The sequence below is a fragment of the Somniosus microcephalus genome, chromosome 28 (assembly GCF_052327205.1).
Source record: "Somniosus microcephalus isolate GS21.2 chromosome 28, FLI_Smic_1.0, whole genome shotgun sequence".
NCBI classification, from domain to species: Eukaryota; Metazoa; Chordata; class Chondrichthyes; order Squaliformes; family Somniosidae; genus Somniosus; species Somniosus microcephalus.
In genome coordinates this window covers 18105066-18125941 of record NC_141014.1, presented here as the reverse complement: position 1 = coordinate 18125941, position 20876 = coordinate 18105066, and the positions used below count along the sequence as shown (strand labels likewise).

General features: G+C 50.0%; 1 protein-coding gene across 3 annotated transcripts in view; it reads left to right on the top strand.

Moving 5' to 3' along the window:
• Nucleotides 1-17451, top strand: part of slc25a17 (solute carrier family 25 member 17) — a 29111-nt gene extending 11660 nt beyond the window's left edge. For all 3 annotated transcript variants that reach the window (XM_085969567.1, XM_085969569.1, XM_085969568.1), the window contains 5 exons: nt 3441-3557; nt 6518-6663; nt 12064-12159; nt 13121-13203; nt 17041-17451. In XM_085969567.1, coding sequence (XP_085825693.1) covers nt 3441-3557; nt 6518-6663; nt 12064-12159; nt 13121-13203; nt 17041-17188 — 590 coding nt within the window. In that variant the 3' untranslated portion in view covers nt 17189-17451. The remainder of the gene's footprint in view (nt 1-3440; nt 3558-6517; nt 6664-12063; nt 12160-13120; nt 13204-17040) is intronic.
• The last annotated feature ends 3425 nt before the right edge of the window (nt 17452-20876 follow it).

The following is a 20876-nucleotide window of genomic DNA, read 5'->3' as shown; positions in this document are numbered from 1 at the left end:
TACTTGGCCCCTCCTCTTTCTCATCTACATGTTGCCCCTTGGTGACATCATCTGAAAATACAGCATCAGTTTCCACATGTACACTGACGACACCCAGATCTACCTCACCACCACTTATCTCGACCCCTCCACAGTCTCTAAATTGTTAGACTGCTTGTCCGACATACAGTTCTGGATGAGCAGACATTTTCTCCTACTCAATATTGGGAAGACCGAAGCCATTGTTTTTGGTCCCCGCCACGAACTCCGTTCCCTAGCCACCGACTCCATCCCTCTCCCTAACATCTGTCTGAGGCTGAACCACACTATTCGCAACCTGGGTGTCATATTTGACCCCGTGACAAGCTTCTGACCACATATCTGCGCCATAACAAAGACCGCCTACTTCCACCTCCGTAACACCGCCCGTCTCCGCCCCTGCCTCAGCTCATCCGCTGCTGAAACCCTCATCCATGCCTTTGTTACCTCCAGACTTCACTATTCCAACACACTCCTGGCCGGCCTCCCACATTCCACCCTACGTAAACTTAAGGTCATCTAAAACTCGGCTGCCCGTGTCCTAACTCGCACCAAGTCCCGTTCACCCATCAGCCCTGTGCTCGCTGACCTACATTGGCTCCCAGTTAAGCAATACCTCGATTTTAAAATTCTCATCCTTGTTTACAAATCCCTCCATGGCCTCGCCCCTCCCTATCTCTGTAATCTCCTTCAGCCCCACAACCCCCCGAGATATCTGCGCTCCTCCAATTCTAGCTCCTTGAGCATCCCTGATTATAATCACCCCACCATTGGTGGCCGTGCCTTCTGTTGCCTGGGCCCTAAGCTCTGGAATTCCCTCCCTACACCTCTCCGCCTCACTACCTCTCTGTCCTCCATTAAGACGCTCCTTAAAACCTACCTCTTTGACCAAGCTTTTGGTCACCTGGCCTAATATCCCCTTGTGTTGCTCGATGTCAAGTTTTGTTTTGTAACGTTCCTGTGAAGCGCCGTGGGACATTTTGCTACCCTAAAGGCGCTACATAAATGTAAGTTGTTGTTGTCAATCTCCTCTTCGTGGGAACAGGAGGAGGCCATTCAGCCCCTCGAGCCTGTTCCGCCATTCAGTTAGATCGTGGCTGATCTGTATCTTAACTCCATCTACCCGCCTTGGTTCCATAACCCTTAATACCCTTACCCAACAAAAATCCACCAATCTCAGTTTTGAAAGTTATGAGTGACCCCCAGCCTCAACAGCTTTTTTGGGGGAGAGAGTTCCAGATTTCCACCACCCTTTGTGTGAAGAAGTGCTTCCTGACATCACCCCTGGACGGCCTGGCTCTAAATTTAAGGTTATGCCCCCTTGTTCTGGACTGCACCCCACCAGAGGAAACAGTTTCTCTCTATCTACACGATCAAATCCTTTAATTACCTTAAACACCTCAATTAGATCATCTCTTAATCTTCTATACTCGAGGGAATACAAGCCTGGTCTATGCAACCTGTCCTCATAATTAACCCCTTTAGCCCCGGTTAACTCTGTTTCACGCTCCACAGCTTTGCCGAGCCTTCTTGAGGTGTCTCCAGCATTTTCTGTTTTTCTCAGATTTCCAGCGTCCGCAGTCTTTTGTTTATTTTGGAAAGAGATGCCGTCGGAATGCCAGATGATGTGTCTCCTCGAGAGGGGCCGCTCACACCTGGTGGCGAGACTCCCACCACCAACCGCGCCACACCCCAGCGTCTTGGGAGTAAGCTCAGGCCCTGCAGCTCGCAGGGCCCGCTCAACCCCCCACGGACGCAGGGCCGGGTGCGGAGCGCCCACAGCCTGCTGCGCTCTCGGGAGGTGAGGGGAGGGGATGGCTGTGAGGGGGGTGGGGGAACCATCTCGTCCGTGGTGGTCATGTTTTCCTCCTCCAGCCCTTGGCCATTTCGCCAGGCATCCATCAACTAGCTTTTCAAACCGGCTTTCCCAGATCCCAGAGAGACGGCGAGGGAACTCTGGGTGGATGGGAGGGGCCTGCGATATTGTTTGGTTTCTTTATTTGTTGACTCACTAGCACATTAATAAAATATCTTTCACGTAATACTGGCACTGTTTTCTTTTTGGGGCAGTGGGACATATTTTGGAAGTTTCCTGGGAGTGTGTCAGTATTTACAGGGGGTCCCTGTGAGTGTGTCAATATTTACAGGGTGTCCCTGGGAGTGTGTCAGTATTTACAGGGTGTCTCCGGGAGTGTGTCAGTATTTACAGGGTGTCTCCGGGAGTGTGTCAGTATTTACAGGGGGTCCCCGGGAGTGTGTCAGTATTTACAGGGGGTCCCCGGGAGTGTGTCAGTATTTACAGGGGGACCCCGGGAGTGTGTCAGTATTTACAGGGGGTCCCCGGGAGTGTGTCAGTATTTACAGGGGGACCCCGGGAGTGTGTCAGTATTTACAGGGGGACCCCGGGAGTGTGTCAGTATTTACAGGGGGTCCCCGGGAGTGTGTCAGTATTTACAGGGAGTCCTCGGGAGTGTGCCAGTATTTACAGGGAGTCCTCGGGAGTGTGTCAGTATTTACAGGGAGTCCTCGGGAGTGTGTCAGTATTTACAGGAGGTCCCCTGGAGTGTGTCAGTATTTACAGGAGGTCCCCGGGAGTGTGCCTGTATTTACAGGAGGTCCCCGGGAGTGTGTCAGTATTTACAGGAGGTCCCCAGGAGTGTGTCAGTATTTGCAGGGAGTCCTCGGGAGTGTGTCAGTATTTACAGGAGGTCCCTGGGAGTGTGTCAGTATTTGCAGGGAGTCCTCGGGAGTGTGTCAGTATTTACAGGAGGTCCCCGGGAGTGTGTCAGTATTTACAGGGAGTCCCCGGGAGTGTGTCAGTATTTACAGGGAGTCCTCGGGAGTGTGTCAGTATTTACAGGAGGTCCCCGGGAGTGTGTCAGTATTTGCAGGGAGTCCTCGGGAGTGTGTCAGTATTTACAGGAGGTCCCTGGGAGTGTGTCAGTATTTACAGGGAGTCCCCGGGAGTGTGTCAGTATTTACAGGGAGTCCCCGGGAGTGTGTCAGTATTTACAGGGAGTCCCCGGGAGTGTGTCAGTATTTACAGGGAGTCCCTGGGAGTGTTTCAGTATTTACAGGGAGTCCCTGGGAGTGTTTCAGTATTTACAGGAGGTCCCCGGGAGTGTGTCAGTATTTACAGGGAGTCCTCGGGAGTGTGTCAGTATTTACAGGGAGTCCTCGGGAGTGTTTCAGTATTTACAGGTGGTCCCCGGGAGTGTGTCAGTATTTACAGGGAGTCCTCGGGAGTGTGTCAGTATTTACAGGGAGTCCCTGGGAGTGTTTCAGTATTTACAGGTGGTCCCCGGGAGAGTGTCAGTATTTACAGGGTGTTCCTGATCTATTTTACTGAGGCCTGTTCTAGGCCCGTTACCTCAGTGAATCATCAGCGCTCACTACTAAATGGCCATTGCCTTGTGTTGCAGGTGTTGTCAATGTGCTTGTTACCACCCCATTGTGGGTGGTGAATACCAGACTCAAAATGCAGGGGGCGATGCTCCGAAATGACGACATTCAGCAAACCAACTACAAAGGCATTCTGGGTAAGCACTTAAAAGTCAGTCGTGACGTACATACGAACATACGAATTAAGAACAGGAGTCAGCCACTCGGCCCCTCGAGCCTGCTCCGCCATTCAATAAGATCATGGCTGATCTGATTACTCCACATTCCTGTCGACCCCCGATAATTTTCACCCCTTGCTTATCAAGAATCTATCTACCTCTGCCTTAAAAATATTCAAAGACTCTGCTTCCACCGCCCTCTGAGGAAGAGAGTTCCAAAGACTCACGACCCTCTGTGAGAAAACATTTCTCCTCATCTCTGTCTTAAATGGGCGACCCCTTATTTTTAAACAGTGACCCCTAGTTCTAGATTCTCCCACAAGAGGAAACATCCTCTTTATTTTTAAACAAGATTTCCCCAGTCAGAAGTGGTTCTGGTTTTTAAAGTTGGTAAACTCACCATTTTCTTTCAGTGAAAGCCTCCTCCAGAGTCATTCTCTTGACCCTTTGAATTCTCAGGTGGCGGGGCGTCAACCCCTGGGCCCCCTGCAGCTCCGTCACTGCCCACTAGCTGGCGCCTGTGAGCGGCCTGGGTGTTGGCCAATCCCTGGCTGACGGAGGAGCCATATTCCCTGCTTGGAACATTCAGCCCTTGGTTACCGTGTCCTTAGCCGGAGTGTGAATTGTTCCGTAGCAGTACCGAGCTTCACGTCTCCGTGCTGTATCCGGGACGCTCTGTCTGAACGTCAGTCCTTTAACCAGCGTTCACGTCTGCCTTTCTATCCGTATCAGCCGTGGCTCAGTGGGTAGCGCACTCTCGCCTCCGAGTCAGCAGGCCATGGGTTCAAGCCCCACTCTAGAAAATCGAGCGCTTAATCCAGGCTGACACTCGCAGGTGCTGCACTGCTTCGGAGGAAACTAAACCGAGGCCCCGTCTGCTCTCTCCGTAAAAGATCCCCTGGCCACTATTTCGAAGAAGAGCAGGGGAGTCCTGGCCAATATTTATCCCTCAACCATCACTAAAACAGATGATCTGGTCAATATCACTTGCTGTTTGCGGGAGCTTGCTGTGCGTAAATTGGCTGCTGCGTTTCCCACATTACGACAGTGACTCCACTTCAAAAAGTACTTCATTGGCTTTGAAGTGCTTTGGAGCACCCTGAGGTGGTGAAAGGCGCTTTAGAAATGCAAGTCTTTCTATCTTTTTATCTTTCTGGGGTCTGCCTGCCTTTCTGCACCACATTCTCGGGCCAAGGGAGCCCTCTTCTCTTTGCCAGATTTTCTATGCTTCCCTCCCCCTCTGCTATTCCGCTGTGACCCTTTACACCTTCTCTAGACCCATCTTTTGTGTCTTTACTTGTCCCATTACCACCCCCGTTTGCCTCGCCCCCATCATCCCTTTTGTCATACCTAGGGGTACGTTAGCATCGTGGTTATGTCACTGGACTAATGATCCAGAGACATTGGGCTGGATTTTCTCAATGGAGACGTGCTGGAGGTGGGACTTCTGGTTTCCGGGTTTCAGTCCCGCCCCCAGCGACGTCTGACCAACCCACGCTATTTTCCCTTGATTGGACTTGTTAAGCGGGCTTACCGGCCAATTAAGGGAAAGCCGGTGACAGATGATGTCAGCGAATGACGCTTCATCTGTCGAAAAATTTTTGACAGATGAATTGTCAGCGTTTGAGAAGCTGTCAAACACTGACAATCTCTGTTCTAAGGTGAGCCCTTGCACAAAGGCTCACCAAGACCTCTCTCCTCAGCAGAAATCAGATGGTTGCTGCATCTGAGAATGCAGCAGCCATCCTGTCATCTCTGCTGTTGAGATGAGGCACCTCCGGAGCCTCAAAGGTTGAAGCCTGCAGGAAGAAGCAAAGGTAAGGAAACTTTTTCCAACACTTTACACTCACCTCTCATAATCACCTGTCCACACTTGCACCCATCACTCACCTCTACAGCTGACATTTTGACCCCCTCACCCCCGCAGACCCATTGCTCACCTCGCTGACCCTGGTGAGATTCGCAGCCATCGGGAAGGCCGCACTTGCAGGCGTAAAATGGTGAAAAGCCTCAATTGGCTCTAATCCCCTTCCCTCCTCGAGGAGCTGGGTCCCTGCGTGACTCCGGGGACGTGACTCCGGGGACCCGCCTCCCGGGACGATGCCACGGAGGCGGGTTGGGAAGTGGAGTCGGTACCCGCTCCCAGTTTCTGCCATTTTCGCGGCTGTCCCGCCTCCCCAGGGCTAGGAAAATTCCCCCCAATGAGTTCAAATCCCACCACGGCAGCATGGGAATTAAATTCAGTTAATTCAATAAATCTGGAATTAATAAGCTGGTGTCAGTAATGGTGACCATGAAACTATCGGATTGTCGTAAAAACCCACCTGGTTCACTAATGTCCTTTAGGGAAGGAAATCTGCCGCCCTTACCCGGTCTGGCCTGTATGTGACTCCAGACCCACAGCAACCGCTATGAAAAAGTCACCACATGGAGGGCAGCGGTTCAAGGCGACGGCTCACCACCACCTTCTCCAGGGCAAATAGCGATGGGCAATAAATGCTGGCCTTGCCATGAACTAATACATTTTAAAACAATGTAATCGCTCCTGCCTTCCACCCTATCGCAGACCTTCCCTTTTGTTCTTCCCTGCCCCCCCCCCTTTCCCTGCCCCTGTATTTACTTAAAACCTGTTTCATCTCTTAACATTTTCCAGTTCTGACGAAGGGTCATCGACCTGAAGCGTTAACTCTGTTTCTCTCTCTCCGCAGATGCTGCTGAGCATTTCCAGCATTTTCTGTTTGTATTTCATTGCCGTGTGTCCGGTGCGTCCGGTTTCTTGTTGACCTCTGATGTTGGGTGACCTCTCGGCTTGGATGATCCCACCTGACCTCTGAACCTGGATGGTGCCGAGCCTGCGGTGCGTGTCCGGCGCTCTCTGTTCCCATATCCGCTCTCCGGCTCCTGTTATTTCTAAGGCGGTTCCCTTGGCTCTGTTGCAGATGCCGTCACCCAGATTTTGCGGAAGGAAGGTGTCCTGGCCCTGTGGAGCAGCACCTTCCCGTCGCTGCTCCTGGTCTTCAACCCAGCCATCCAGTTCATGTTCTACGAAGGGTTAAAGCGACAACTGATGAGGGGACGGACTGAGGTAAGGGCGCCGGGGGGCCTGAGATTCAGCCCACGTCCAGCACTGGCCGGGGAAGAGGAGGGATCAGATGGTGGGGGTGGGGCATCGGGTTATTGGGAGGCGGGATGGGGAGTGGCCGGGCTGGGGGGTGTGGGGAGGGGGTATGGAGTTGTGGGGGTCAATGGGGAGAGGGTATGGAGTTGTGGGGGTGTGGGGAGGGCGTATGGAGGTGTGGGGAGGGGGTATGGAGTTGTGGGGGTGTGGGGAGGGGGTATGGAGTTGTGGGGGTGTGGGGAGGGGGTATGGAGTTGTGGTCAATGGGGAGGGGGTATGGAGTTGTGGTCAATGGGGAGGGGGTATGGAGTTGTGGGGGTCAATGGGGAGGGGGTATGGAGTTGAGGGTGTGAGGAAACTAAAGTAGAGGAAACTAAAGATCTAGATATTATCATTTTACAGGAAACTTGGTATAAAGGAAAAGGACACACCGGCTGTCCCCAAGGGTACACTGAGCTAGTGGTCCCCTCCAATAAATTACCAAGTGTAACCCAAGGCAGAGACTCCGGAGGCATACTGATCTGGTTTAAAACAGAACTTAAGAATTACATCAAATTTATAAAAAAGGGCGAAAACCATATGTGGCTCAAACTTGAGAGGGAGATTATCTCAAACACCCAAGATGTTTACATTTGCGCACTTTATATCCCTCCAATCGATTCCCCGTACTACAAAGAGGACACCTTCTCCAACATGGAGGGGGAAATTATCCAATACCAGGCCCAGGGGAACGTGTTGATCTGTGGGGACCTCAATTCAAGAACGGGCGAAGAACCAGACTTCACCAATAATCAGGGAAACAATTACGTATTCGGGAATAACCACTTTGACATCCCTTCCCTTCCATACAGGCATAACTGCGACAAGCAGTCAAATACCAACGGTAAACAGCTACTACAGCTCTGTCGAAACCTGGGTCTGTACATTGTCAATGGTAGGTTCATAGGAGACCTCCTAGGAAGATCGACCTACTGCTCACCTCTTGGCTGCAGCACAGTAGACTATATGATTACAGACTTGGACCCATCCTCTTTCAGAGCATTCACAGTCAAACCACAAACAACACTGTCAGATCACAGTCAAATTACTATGTTTCTCAAAAAGACAGAAACAAACAACATAGAAACACAACCCAGTAAACTGTACAACACCAAAAAATCGTACAGATGGGCCAAAAACGACACGGAAAAATACCAGAAAACAATTAGCAATGCATCAACTCAAGCTCTCTTAGACACCTTTCTGGATAACATATACACTCACAATAAAGAAGGCGTAAACCGGGCAGTTAGTAAACTAAACAATATTTTTGATAATTTGGCAACAAATGCAAACTTGAAAGCTCGCAAGAACAAACCCAAAACAAAAAACTATGAAAAATGGTTTGACCATGATTGCCATAACATGAGGAAAAAACTTAGAAAACTATCAAACCAAAAACACAGACATCCAGAAAACGAGGAATTACGCCTTACTTATTGTCAGACGCTAACACAATACAGAAACACACTCAGGACCAAAAAAGAGCAATTTATTAAGAATACACTCAGCTCCATGGAGGAATCCATTGAGTCGAATTGTTTCTGGGACAACTTGAAAACACTACACAAAAAACAACACGACGATTTGTCCATTCAAAATGGGGACACATGGGTAAACCACTTTGAAAAATTATACCAGAAAAACACACTAGGACCAGAGCAACACCAAATACGCAAAAAACTTGAAAAGCTTGAAATGGCCATAAAAGATAACCAAAACCCGCTAGATGCCATAATAACAGAAAAAGAACTTCTTGAAAAACTCAAGGACCTGCGACCAGGAAAAGCTTGCGGGACAGACGGCATACTAAACGAGATGATTAAACACGCAGACGACAAACTGAAACTGGCTATCCTAAAACTCTTCAACTTGGTTCTGAGTGTCGGTTATTTCCCTGACATCTGGAACAAAGGACTCATAACACCCATATACAAAAGTGGGGACAAAATCGACCCAAACAACTATCGAGGCATCTGTGTAAACAGTAACCTGGGGAAGGTATTCTGTAGCATCATAAACAAAAGACTTATAAACTTCCTTGAAGAGCACAATGTCTTGAGTAAAAGCCAAATTGGATTCCTGCCAAACTATAGAACATCCGATCATATCTTCACCCTACAGACCCTAATTGACAAACACGTTCACCATAACAAAAGCAAAATCTACGCATGCTTTGTAGATTTCCAGAAGGCTTTCGACTCCATCTGGCATGACGGTTTATTCCTGAAACTTATCGAAAGCGGGGTAGGAGGTAAAACATATGATGTAATTAAATCAATGTATACAAACAATAAATGTGCAGTTAAAATTGGAGACAAACAAACAAAATACTTCCCACAGGGGCGGGGGGTGACGCAGGGCTCGCCAATCTCACCGACACTCTTTAATATTTACATTAATGGATTGGCAAAACTACTTGAACAATCTACAGCACCCGGCCTCACCCTATATGAATCCAAGGTTAAATTCCTCCTCTATGCCGACGACCTGGTTCTGCTGTCACCAACTAAGGAGGGTCTACAGCAGAACCTGGACCTGCTGGAGTCGTACTGCCAGACTTGGGCCCTGACAATAAATCCCCAAAAAACCAAAGTCCTTGTGTTCCAGCAAAGATCCAAACAACATGGACCCACAATAAATTTCACAGTAGGAACAACCAAAATTGAACAAACCACTCACTACACATACTTGGGCTTAAAAATCAGTTCTACGGGAAACTTCAAACTGGCTGTGAATGAACTGAAAGAGAAAGCAAGAAGGGCTTTCTATGCCATCAAAAAATCAATCCAAATAGAAATCCCAATTAGCATTTGGCTCAAAATTTTCAAATCAGTAATTGAACCAATTGCACTCTATGGTAGTGAGGTCTGGGGACCACTAACACAACAAGATTTTGCAAAATGGGACAAACACCCAATTGAGATCCTACATGCGGAATTCTGTAAAAGTATCCTCCGGACTCAAAGGAAAACAGTAAACAACGCATGCAGGGCGGAACTAGGCCAATACCCATTAATAATCACTATCCAAAAAAGAGCCACCAAATTTTGGAATCACCTACAAATGAGCAACCCCCAATGCTATCACTACGACGCCCTGAAATGCCAAGAGCTGACCATAAAGAAGAATACCCTCAGTCAACTAGTCCTGGGACTCAATAAAGTAACTAATAACAATACGAACAATAACCAGCCCCAGGACAGTGACAGGGTAACACAAAGAATTCGACCCAACACAATCGTCGCTAAGAAAAAGGAAAAATATCTGTCATATTGGGCAGAAACAACAAAAACCCAAAGCAAACTCAATTGCTACTTGGCCCTAAACAGACAATACAACATAGCTGATTACCTGACCATGGTAAAGGATAACAAACTGAGAAGAACCTTGACAAGGTACAGACTTAGCGAACATAGCCTAGCGATCGAAAAAGGCAGACACAGGCAGACCAGGCTGCCAAGAGAAGACAGGATATGCTCTCACTGCAGTCAGGGAGTAGTTGAGACAGAGATGCACTTCCTCACAGCCTGTGGAAAATATCAGGGCATCAGAGAGAATTTCTATCAAAAATTCTCACAAATATGCCCTGAATTCAGAAATCTGACTGACAACCAAAAACTCCCATTCCTACTGGGGGAGGAGAGAAGCTGTGTAACACTGGCGGCACACTATGTTACAGCTTGCCATGAACAGAGGGACAACCAGTAAACTAAGACAAGAGTATATATAAACAAGGCGAAAATATATTTATAAACTCAGGGATATACCTGTTTATACACTGTATGAATGGAACCGCGTTTATGTGTTCAACCATAAATGTATTTTGATGCTTTGGCAACATAAGATGTACCTTATCATGCCAATAAAGCGATTTGTATTGTATTATTGTATTGTATTGTGTGGGGAGGGGGTATGGAGTTGTGGGGGTGTGGGGAGGGGGTATGGGGGTGTGGGGAGGGGGTATGGAGTTCTGGGGGTCAATGGGGAGGGGGTATGGAGTGGAGTTGTGGGGGTGTGGGGAGGGGGTATGGAGTTGTGGGGGTCAATGGGGAGGGGGTATGGAGTTGTGGGGTCAATGGGGAGGGGGTATGGAGTTGGGTCAATGGGGAGGGGGTATGGAGTTGTGGGGTCAATGGGGAGGGGGTATGGAGTTGTGGGGGTGTGGGGAGGAGGTGTGGGGGTGTGGGGAGGGGGTATGGAGTTGTGGGGGTGTGGGGAGGGGGTATGGAGTTGTGGGGGTGTGGGGAGGGGGTATGGAGTTGTGGGGAGGGGGCATGGAGTTGTGGGGAGGGGGCATGGAGTTGTGGGGAGGGGGCATGGAGTTGTGGGGGTGTGGGTATGGAGTTGTGGGGAGGGGATATGGAGTTCTGGGGGTGTGGGGAGGGGCGTATGGAGTTGTGGGGGTGTGGGGAGGGGGTATGGAGTTCTGGGGGTGTGGGGAGGGGGTATGGAGTTCTGGGGGTGTGGGGAGGGGGTATGGAGTTCTGGGGGTGTGGGGAGGGGAATGGGGTCGGGTCATTGAGGTGCTGAGCCCAGTGAGGTCGTAGATACGATCCACACTCTCTGCTGAGCCCCAGTGCTGCTCCAGTTGGCCTCAGCACCCCCGGGTGATGAGGAGGAGGAGGAGGAAGTGTTTGGGGATTCTGCTCCTGATTGATATCCATGGATTCCTCCTGGAGAATGGCAGTCGGTGAGGGTGGGATTGGACTCTGCTCTGTTGCAACCCCTGTAGTTTTAATGGGCTCCGGGTCAGACGGCTACTCGGGCCTGTGGAGCTGCCCCACAGAGAACGGGGATGTTTTCAGGGGCAACCCGGGAGAAGATTGTCGGAACTGATGAAGAAATGTTGGGGTCATTGTCCCAGATTAGGGCCTAGTTTGTATTGCGGACCTACCGAGGCCAAAACAGAATGGTTCAAATGGGGCTCAGTCCAGAGTGTCACCTTGGGGGCGGAGCTGGAACGCAGCAGGAGTGCAAGGCCCGGGGTAAGACCTGAGGCTGGGCCCAGATCACAGTGTGAGGGTTGGGGTTGGGCCTGGAGCACGATTTAAGGCCTGTGGTTGGGGTTGGGCCCGGACCACGATGTGAGGCCTGGGGTTGGGGTTGGGCCTGGACCACGATGTGGGGCCTGGGGTTGGGTTTGGGCCCGGAACACGATGTGGGGTTTGGGCCCGGACCACGATGTGGGGCCTGGGGTTGGGTTTGGGCCCGGACCACGATGTGGGGCCTGGGCCCAGAGGACGGTGTGAAGCCTAAGGTTGGGGTTACGCCTGGTGCAGGGGTGACCGTATTTCAGGATGTTTCTCTTCCCGTCTGTTTTAACAGCTTTTCGCACTCGAGGTCTTCATTATTGGAGCCATCGCCAAGGCGATCGCCACCACGGTAACCTACCCCCTACAGACAGTACAGTCCTTGCTGCGGGTAAGTAGGAGAACATTCCCCGATTGTCAGCACCTGATTTCCTTGGCCCTTTATTTTCCCCGTTGCTGTTGAAACCCTGACTCTGAGCGCGTTCTATAAACAGCGGTTAATGGCGCCCATCCGCCGGCGTGTGATGTAACACCACTGCCGCAAAAATCCCGGTCACATGGCCTTCCCCTCGCTGGGAGTTCAAGGGTTGTCCGGCCTACCGCCAAAACTGAAACCGGAGCGTTCCAGGGTTTCTAGTGACTGGGCCTCAGTACCCCTGGGGCAAGTTGTGCTGGAAAAATAAAGGGATTGGCCAGTAATGGCGAGAAGGCCTGAGAAAGGGCTCGAAGGAGGTGCATTGTCACCTCTGAGTCAAAGGTTGTGGGTTCAAGGCCCACTCCAGAGACTTGAGCCACAAAATCCAGGCTGACACTGCCAGTGCAGTGCTGAAGGAGAGCCGCACTGTCGGAGGTGCCGTCTTTCGGATGAGCCGTTAAACCGAGGCCCCATCTGCCCTCTCAGGTGGACGTTAACGATCCCATGGTGCTATTTGAAGAGCAGGGAAGTTCTCTCCGGTGTCCTGGCCAATATTTAATCAACCAACCAACCAACACCACCAAAAACAAATTAAACTGGTCATTTATGTCTTTGTTGTTTGCGGGATCTTGCTGTGCTTGCAGTTGGCTGCCGTGTTTCCCTGCATTACAGCAGTGCAGGTTCCAGGTGCAGCAGGGGAGGTTGTACAAACGGGACAGGGTACGGTGCTCCTCATCCAGTGACACAGTGCTCCGCGGGTGGGTGTCTTGGCGAGGACGGCACTTGGCTCCGTTGCGATGCCCTCTGCAGTGGAATAGTCCACCGACGCTCGCTGTCGAGGCTCATAGCTGAAAAGCGACCATTGTTAAATGTGCGGGGCGGGGGCGCGGTCCTCGCTGTAACACTGGTTAATCGTTTTTTTTCTCTTTTCCCCCAGTTTGGCCAACAGAGGATGGGCCCAGAGAACAGGATTCTGGGAAGCCTCCGAAGTGTCATCTACCTCTTGAGTCAGAGAGTGAAGTGAGTTGCGGCCTTCCCGAGCCGGCTATTGTTCGTTTTATTCATTCATGGGATGTGGGTGCCCCTGGCAAGGCCGGCATTTATTGCCCATCCCTAATTGCCATCGAGAAGGTGGTGGTGAGCCTCCTTCTTGAACCGCTGCAGTCCGTGTGGTGAAGGTACTCCCACAGTGCTGTTAGTGCACTGAGTGACTGAGCTGGCGATCACCTCTCATTCTTCTAAACTCCAGAGAGTATCGGCCCATTCTACTCAATCTCTCATCATAGGACAGCCCTCTCATCCCAGGAATCAATCTAGTGAACCTTCGTTGCACCGCCTCCAAGGCAAGCATATCCTTCCTTAGATAAGGAGACCAAAACTGTGCACAGTACCCCAGGTGTGGTCTCACCAAGGCCCTGTACAATTGTAGTAAGACTTCCTTACTCTTGTGCTCCAAGCCCCTTGCAATAAAGGCCAACATGCCATTTCCCTTCCTAATTGCTTGCTGTACCTGCATGCTAACTCTCTGTGTTTCCTGTACGAGGACACCTAAATCTCTCTGAACACCAACATTTAGTAGTTTTTCACCATTTAAAAAATATTCTGCTTTTCTATTCTTTTTACCAAAGTGAATAACCTCACATTTCCTCACATTATACTCCATCTGCCACCTTATTGCCCACTCACTCAGTCTATCTATATCCCTTTGCAGACTCTGTGTTCTCCTCACAGCTTACTGTCCCCCCTAGCTTTGTATCATCAGCAAACTTGGATACATTACACTCGGTCCCTTCCTCTAAGTCATTAATATAGATTGTAAATAGCTGAGGCCCCAGCACTGATCCTTGCGGCACCCAACTAGTTACAGCCTGCCAACCCGAAAATGACCTGTTTATCCCTACTCTCTCTTTTCTGTCTGTTAACCAAACCTCTGTCCATGCTAATATATTATTATCCCCAACCCCATGAGCCCTAAACTTGTGTAATAATCTTTTATGTGGCACCTTATCGAATGCCTTTTGAAAATACAAATATACTACATCCACTGGTTCCCCTTTATCTACCCTGCTAGTTACATCCTCAAAAAACTCTAATAAATTTGTCAAACACAATTTACTTTTCATAAAACGATGTTAACTCTGCCTCACCATATTATGATTTTCCAAGTGCCCTGTTACCACTTCCTTAACGATGGATTCCAGCATTTTCCCCGACGACCGATGTCGGGCTAACTGGCCTGTAGTTCCCTGTTTTCTCTCTCCTTTCTTGAATAGCGGGGTTACATTTGCTACCTTCCAATCCGCTGGGACCTTTCCTGAATCTAGGGAATTTTGGAGGATTACATCCAATGCATCCACTATCTCTGCAGCCACCTCCTTTAGAACCTTAGGATGTAGGCCATCAGGTCCAGGGGATTTGTCGGCTGTTAGTCCCATTATTTTCTCGAGTACTTTTTCTCTACTGATATTAATTACATTAAAAGCTCCCCATTAGCCCCTTGGTCCCTTACTATTTTTGGTATGTTTTTTGTGTCATCTACTGTGAAAACAGATGCAAGATATTTGTTTAGCTAGTGAGCTGCGAATGTGAGGAACCTGCTAGTCGTGCATTCTCAGGATGACTTCGAATGGTACAACACAAGGAGGCCATCATGCCTGTGCCGGCTCTTTGGAAAGAGCTATCCAATTAGCCCCACTCCCCTGCCCTTTCCTCATAGTCTTTCAAACTTTTCCCCTTCAAGTATTTATCCAATTCCTTTTTAAAAGTTATTATTGAATCAAAACCCTTAATAATTTTGAACACCTCCTATTAAATCTCACAGAATCACAGAAACCCCACAGTGCAGATAGAGGCCATTTCGGCCCATCGAGCCTGCACCGACACATATCCCAACCGATCCCCGTAACCCCTACACCAACACATATCCCTCCCTATCCCCGTAACCCCACATATTTTAATCTCCCTAACACTAAGGGTCAATTTATCATGGCCAATCAACCTAACCCGCACATCTTTGGACTGTGGGAGGAAACCGGAGCACCCGGAGAAAACCCACGCAAACACGGGGAGAATGTGCAAACTCCACACAGACAGTCGCCCGAGGCCGGATTCGAACCCGGGTCCCTGGCGCTGTGAGGCAACAGTGCTAACCACTATGCCACCGTGCTCACCTTAACCTTCTGCTCCAAGGAGAACAACCCCAGCTTCTCCAGTCTCTCCACATCACTGAAGTCCCTCAGCCCTGGTACCGTTTCTAGTAAATCTCCTCCGCACCCTCTCCAAGGCCTTGACATCCTTCCTACAGTGTGGTGCCCAGAATTAGACGCGATACTCTAGCTGGAGTCTAACTAGTGTTTTATAAAGGTTTAAACTTCCTTGTTTTTGTACTCTCTACCTCTATTTATAAAACCAGGGATCCCATGTGCTTTTTTAACAGCCTTTTCAACTTGTTCTGCCACCCTCAAAGACTTGTGTACGTACAGCTCCCAGGTTTCCCTGTTCCTGCACCCCCTTTTAAAATTGTACCCTTGAGTGTCAGCTGTGGCTCTCCGAGTCAGAAGGTTGTGGGTTCAAGTCCCACTCCAGGGACTTGAGCACATAAATCCAGGCTAACACTCCAGCGCAGTGCTGAGGGAGTGCTGCACTGTCAGAGGTGCCGTCTTTTGGATGAGACGTTAAACCGAGGCCCCGTCTGCTCTCTCAGGTGGATGTAAAAGATCCCGTGGCACTATTTCAAAGAAGAGCAGGGGATTTCTTCCTGGGGCCAATATTTATCCCTCAATCAACATCACTAAAACAGATTGTGTGGTCATTATCACATTGCTGTTTGTGGGCGCTTACTGTGTGAAAACTGGCTGCCGCGTTTCCCGCATTACAACAGTGACTACACTTCAAAAAGTACTTCATTGGCTGTAAAGCGCTTTGGGACGTCTGGTGGTCGTGAAAGGCGCTATAGAAATGAAAGTCTTTTTTTTAGTTTATATTTCCATCTCCCCATTCTTCCGACCAAAATGTATTACTTCACACTTCCCTGCGTTAAATTTCATCCGCCACGTGTCCGCCCATTTCACCAGTCTGTCTCTGTCCTCCTGAAGTCTGTTACTATCCTCATTGTTTACTACATTTCGCAGTCTTGTATCACCGGTAAATGATGCCCTGTATACCCAAGTCCGGAGTCATTAATATGTATATTGCTTGTATGCTTTATTATAAAGAGATGCCTTTGGAAGCGGGTGGGGCAGCCTACTGCGGGAGGGAGGAGGGGGGGAATGGGCTGGTGGATTGGAAAGTACGGGGAGGGAGGGCTGGATGAAGATTCTGAGCGTTAGGACTGTGGGTCGTGCACGGTTGGAAGGAAGTTCTCTTCGGACAACACCAAGAACGTTGGAGTGAAGTCGGCCTGTCGAGCTAACATTCCCCCCCCCCCGCCCCCCCGACCGATGTTCCCATTTAAGCTGAGCGGTCGCTCTGGGAATCCCGCTCGAGCCGTTTACCGGCTTTGCGATTGGGTGGGGGGGGGGGGGGGGGAAACAACCTATACGCGGAAATTTGAATGGAGCACGCAGCCCATTAAAGGGGCCACACACCCAAAAATAATAATTCGAGGAAATATTGCCCCTGACTCTAGCACAACTGGGAAATGCAGAGCAGGTGAGTCAGTATCTGATGGAGAAATGGCGGTTAAACATTGTGGGTGTGAAGGATGAAAAAGCCCCACCCCAAAACACCTTTCTCTTTCAGAAGCTAACTGACCACCCCCTCTGACATTCTTGGTTTTAGTTTGGATTTCTAGCATTTACAGATTCTCTTTTCGCCTGGCTTGTGGTAAAGTGTCTTTTTTTTAATTATTCTAAACAGGAGGCAAGGTTTCCTGGGCCTGTACAAGGGGTTAGAAGCCAAGCTTCTCCAGACTGTGCTCACCTCTGCCCTGATGTTCCTCATCTACGAGAAGATTGCGAGCTTCATTTTTCGAATCATGGGCGTGATCCCTCGCGTGGGAGACTGACAAATGAAGGAACTACCTCAGGGACATTGTCTGCTTCACTCCCGCTCTGGGCGGGTCCTCATTCTCTTTTCCACCCCCCCCCCCCCCCCCAACCGCCCCCCACCTTGGAGCGACAATCCAGAGATACAGCGTTGCACTTTAGAGGGACACTAAAGAGGCTGTGAAGATTAAGTTCTCATCGAGCTGACTGACAACTCACGTTAACTAGAAGCAGCCTCGGTGGGATTAATAATGTCGATAGTTATTAAAATGAACTTTACCAATGGTGTGTCCCCCGCCTTCTTCACTGACTGAGGTTTGTGTGTGAATTCCTTTCACAGTTACATAGAATTACATCGCACATTCGGCCCAATAGCTCCATGCCGGTGTTTATGCTCCACACGAATCTCCTCCCATCCCTCTTCATCTTATCCTGTCAGCATATCCTATTCCTTTCTCCCTTTGTGCTTATCTAGCTTCCCCTTAAATGCGGTTAAAAAACGTTTTTATTTGTTCCTGGGATGTGGGCGTCGCTGGCAAGACCGGCATTTATTGCCCATTCCTAATTGCCCTTGAGAAGTTAGTGGTGAGCCGTCGCCTTGAACCGCAGAGGACAGTTAAGAGTCAACCACATTGCTGTGGGTCTGGAGTCACATATCGGCCAGACCGGATAAGGATGGTAGATTTCCTCCCCTAAAGGACAGTAGTGAACCAGATGGGTTTTTACGACAATTTGGTCATTTCATGGTCACCATTGCTGACACTAGATTTTTATTCAGATTGTTGGTGGGTGAGTGCTGGGGGGTGTGGTGCTTTGGGCAGTGTGTGAAGACTGAGGTTCAGATAGTGGTATGGAGCATTTGTTGAAGCCTTCACCCACCCTGACCACCCGAGTGAGGTCGTTAAATTACCGCCCTCCGTCTCTCCACAACGAACACCAATGCCTCCAATGGGTTTTAAGGAGCATCGTAAAGGAGGAGAGAGCGGCGAAGAGGTTTAGGGAGGGAATTTCCAGAGCTTTGGGCCTTGGCAGCTGAAGGCACGGCCACCAATGATGGAGCAATTAAAATCAGGGATGCTCAAGAGGCCAGAATTAGAGGTGCGCAGATATCGCGGGGAGGGGGAGGAGAGAGGGGTGGAGGGGGGGCGGGGAGGAAGGCGAGGGGGGGGAGGAGGGCGAGGAGGGAGGGAGGAGAGAAGGGGGAGTGGGGGGGGGGAGTGGGGATGAAGGAGATTAGAGATAGGGAGGGGGCGAGGCCATGGAGGGATTTGAAAACCAAAAGCTTGGTCAAGGAATTGGGTTCTAAGGAGCGATTTAAAGGAGAGGCGGCGAGGTTTAGGGAATGAATTGCCAGAACTTAAGGCATAGACGGCTGAAGGCATAGCTGCCAATGGTGGGGCAAAGGGAGTGCGGGGGAGTGCACCTTGGTTAGAATTGGAGGAAGGCAGAGCTCGCGGAGGGTTGAAGGGCTGGAGGAGGTTACAAGGATGGGGGAAGATCGCGGCCAGGGAGGGATTTGAGGATGAGAATTTTAAGAGCGAGGCGTTGGAGGGCCGCGAGCCAATGTAGGCCAGCGAGCACAGGGCAAAATGGACAGTTTCACCAGAAAGGGAATTGGCGGAGTTCATCAGGACTGAGCCGACAGAGACAAAGCCTACTTTCTGTTCCGAAAGCTGGCTCGAGTGCCTGAGCAGTGCGGGTGAAACTGAAGCCTTCATTAAATGATCGGCAATGAATTAAAGTCAGCCTGAATAGTGTTTTCAGTCTTGGCACAGTTGGAGGCCAGCACGGCCAATGGAAACACAAACGTGGAGATGGCAGAGCAACTGATGCTTTACAATCGGGACAATGGCCCCACGGCACTTTTGGATTCATCAGCTGATGGGCTTCAGTCTGCATTTAAGAACAGGAGGATTTGGATCCAATCCACAAGGATGTGAATGAGATAAAACAATGGGAACTACTTCTTAGGCAGTCCCTCGGAACCGAGGATGACTTGCTTCCACATTAAAAATGAGTTCTCAGGTGACTGATGAGTCCAATGCGGGACCGACAGTCTCTGTCACAGGTGGGGCAGACGGTGGTTGAAGGGGCGGGTGGGTGGGGTGCTTGGGTTGACCTGCGCTTGGCTTCCGCTTGCTCCCGGCGAAGAGACTCGAGGTGTTCGGCACCTTCCCGGATGCTTCTCCTCCACTTTGTGCGGTCTTGGGCCAGGGATTCCCAGGTGTCGGTGGGGATGTTACATTTTTTCAAGGAGGCTTTGACTACTTTCCCACTCTACAGTAGGATTCCATCCCACAACTTGGCAGCTATGATTGGATGTCTGATGCTTCAGTGCATTGGTGCTAACCGGTAAAAACCCTCTGGTCCATCGATACCTTGTGCATCACAATATACATACTCCACACCCCACCCAAATCCCTGGGATCTCCTGGGAGAGGCGAGAAACCAGATTTTAAAAAACCCAGGCCGATTCAGGGAAAAATAAAAATCTGGGAAATTTCTCTCCGACTCATCTGGGCGATCGAAACTAGCCCAGGAGCTCGCTCTCGTCCTGAATTCCCTGCAGTGCCCACCTTCTGTAAGAGGTGATCTCCGCCCCAGCCAGAAACAGGTCCAGCTCTTGCTTGAAGAAATTCAACGAGTCGGCCTCCACCGCACGAGCTGGCAGCCTGTTCCAGAGGACCACTGTTCCCTGGGCAGAGAACCACCTCCTGACATCTAACCTCAATCTGACCTGATACAACTTTAAACCGTGACCCCTGGTCCTCCCTAACCTATTTAACTGGAACAAACTGTTAACTTGTTGTGAGAGAACCAGCCATTGAAAGCTTTAACATACTACTTTATATCCAGTTACACTTTAAAGGGTATCTTGTGAACGATAAAGATATGAACTGGAGTCCATCGGATAGCCATCCATCGAAGGTGGGTTAAATCACCTCAACTGTCGAGCACTCTCGAACACGCACTGATACAACAACAATTTATATATATTTTTTTTTTTATTTGTTTATGGGATGTGGGCGTCGCTGGCAAGGCCAGCATTTATTGCCCATCCCTAGTTGCCCTCGAGAAGGTGGTGGTGAGCCGCCTTCTTGAACCGCTGCAGTCCGTGTGGTGAAGGTGCTCCCACAGTGCTGTTAGGGAGGGAGTTCCAGGATTTTGACCCAGCGACGATGAAGGAATGGCCGATATATTTCCAAGTCAGGCTGATGTGTGACTTGGAGGGGAACTTGGAGGTGGTGGTGTTCCCGTGCGCCTGCTGCCCTTGTCCTTCTAGGTGGAAGAGGTCGCGAGTTTGGGTGGTGCTCCCAAAGAAGCCTTGGCGAGTTCCTGCAGTGCATCTTGTAGATGGTGCACACTGCAGCCACGGTGCGCCGGTGGTGGAGGGAGTGAATGTTTAAGGAATATAGTGCTTTTAAAGTAGTAAAACGCTCCAAGGTGCTTCACAGGAGCGTTATCAAACAAAATTTGACACCAAGCCACATAGGGAGATATTAGGGCAGATGACCAAAAGGTTTTAAGGCGTGTTCTAAAGGAGGAAAGAGGTAGTGAGGCGGAGAGGTTTAAGGAGGGAATTCCAAAGCTTGGGGCCTTGGCAGTTGAAGGAATGGTCACTAATCGTGGGGCGATGAAAATCAGGAATCCTCAAGAGGGCAAAATTGGAGGAGCACAGAGATCTCGGCGGGTTGTGGGGCTGGAGGA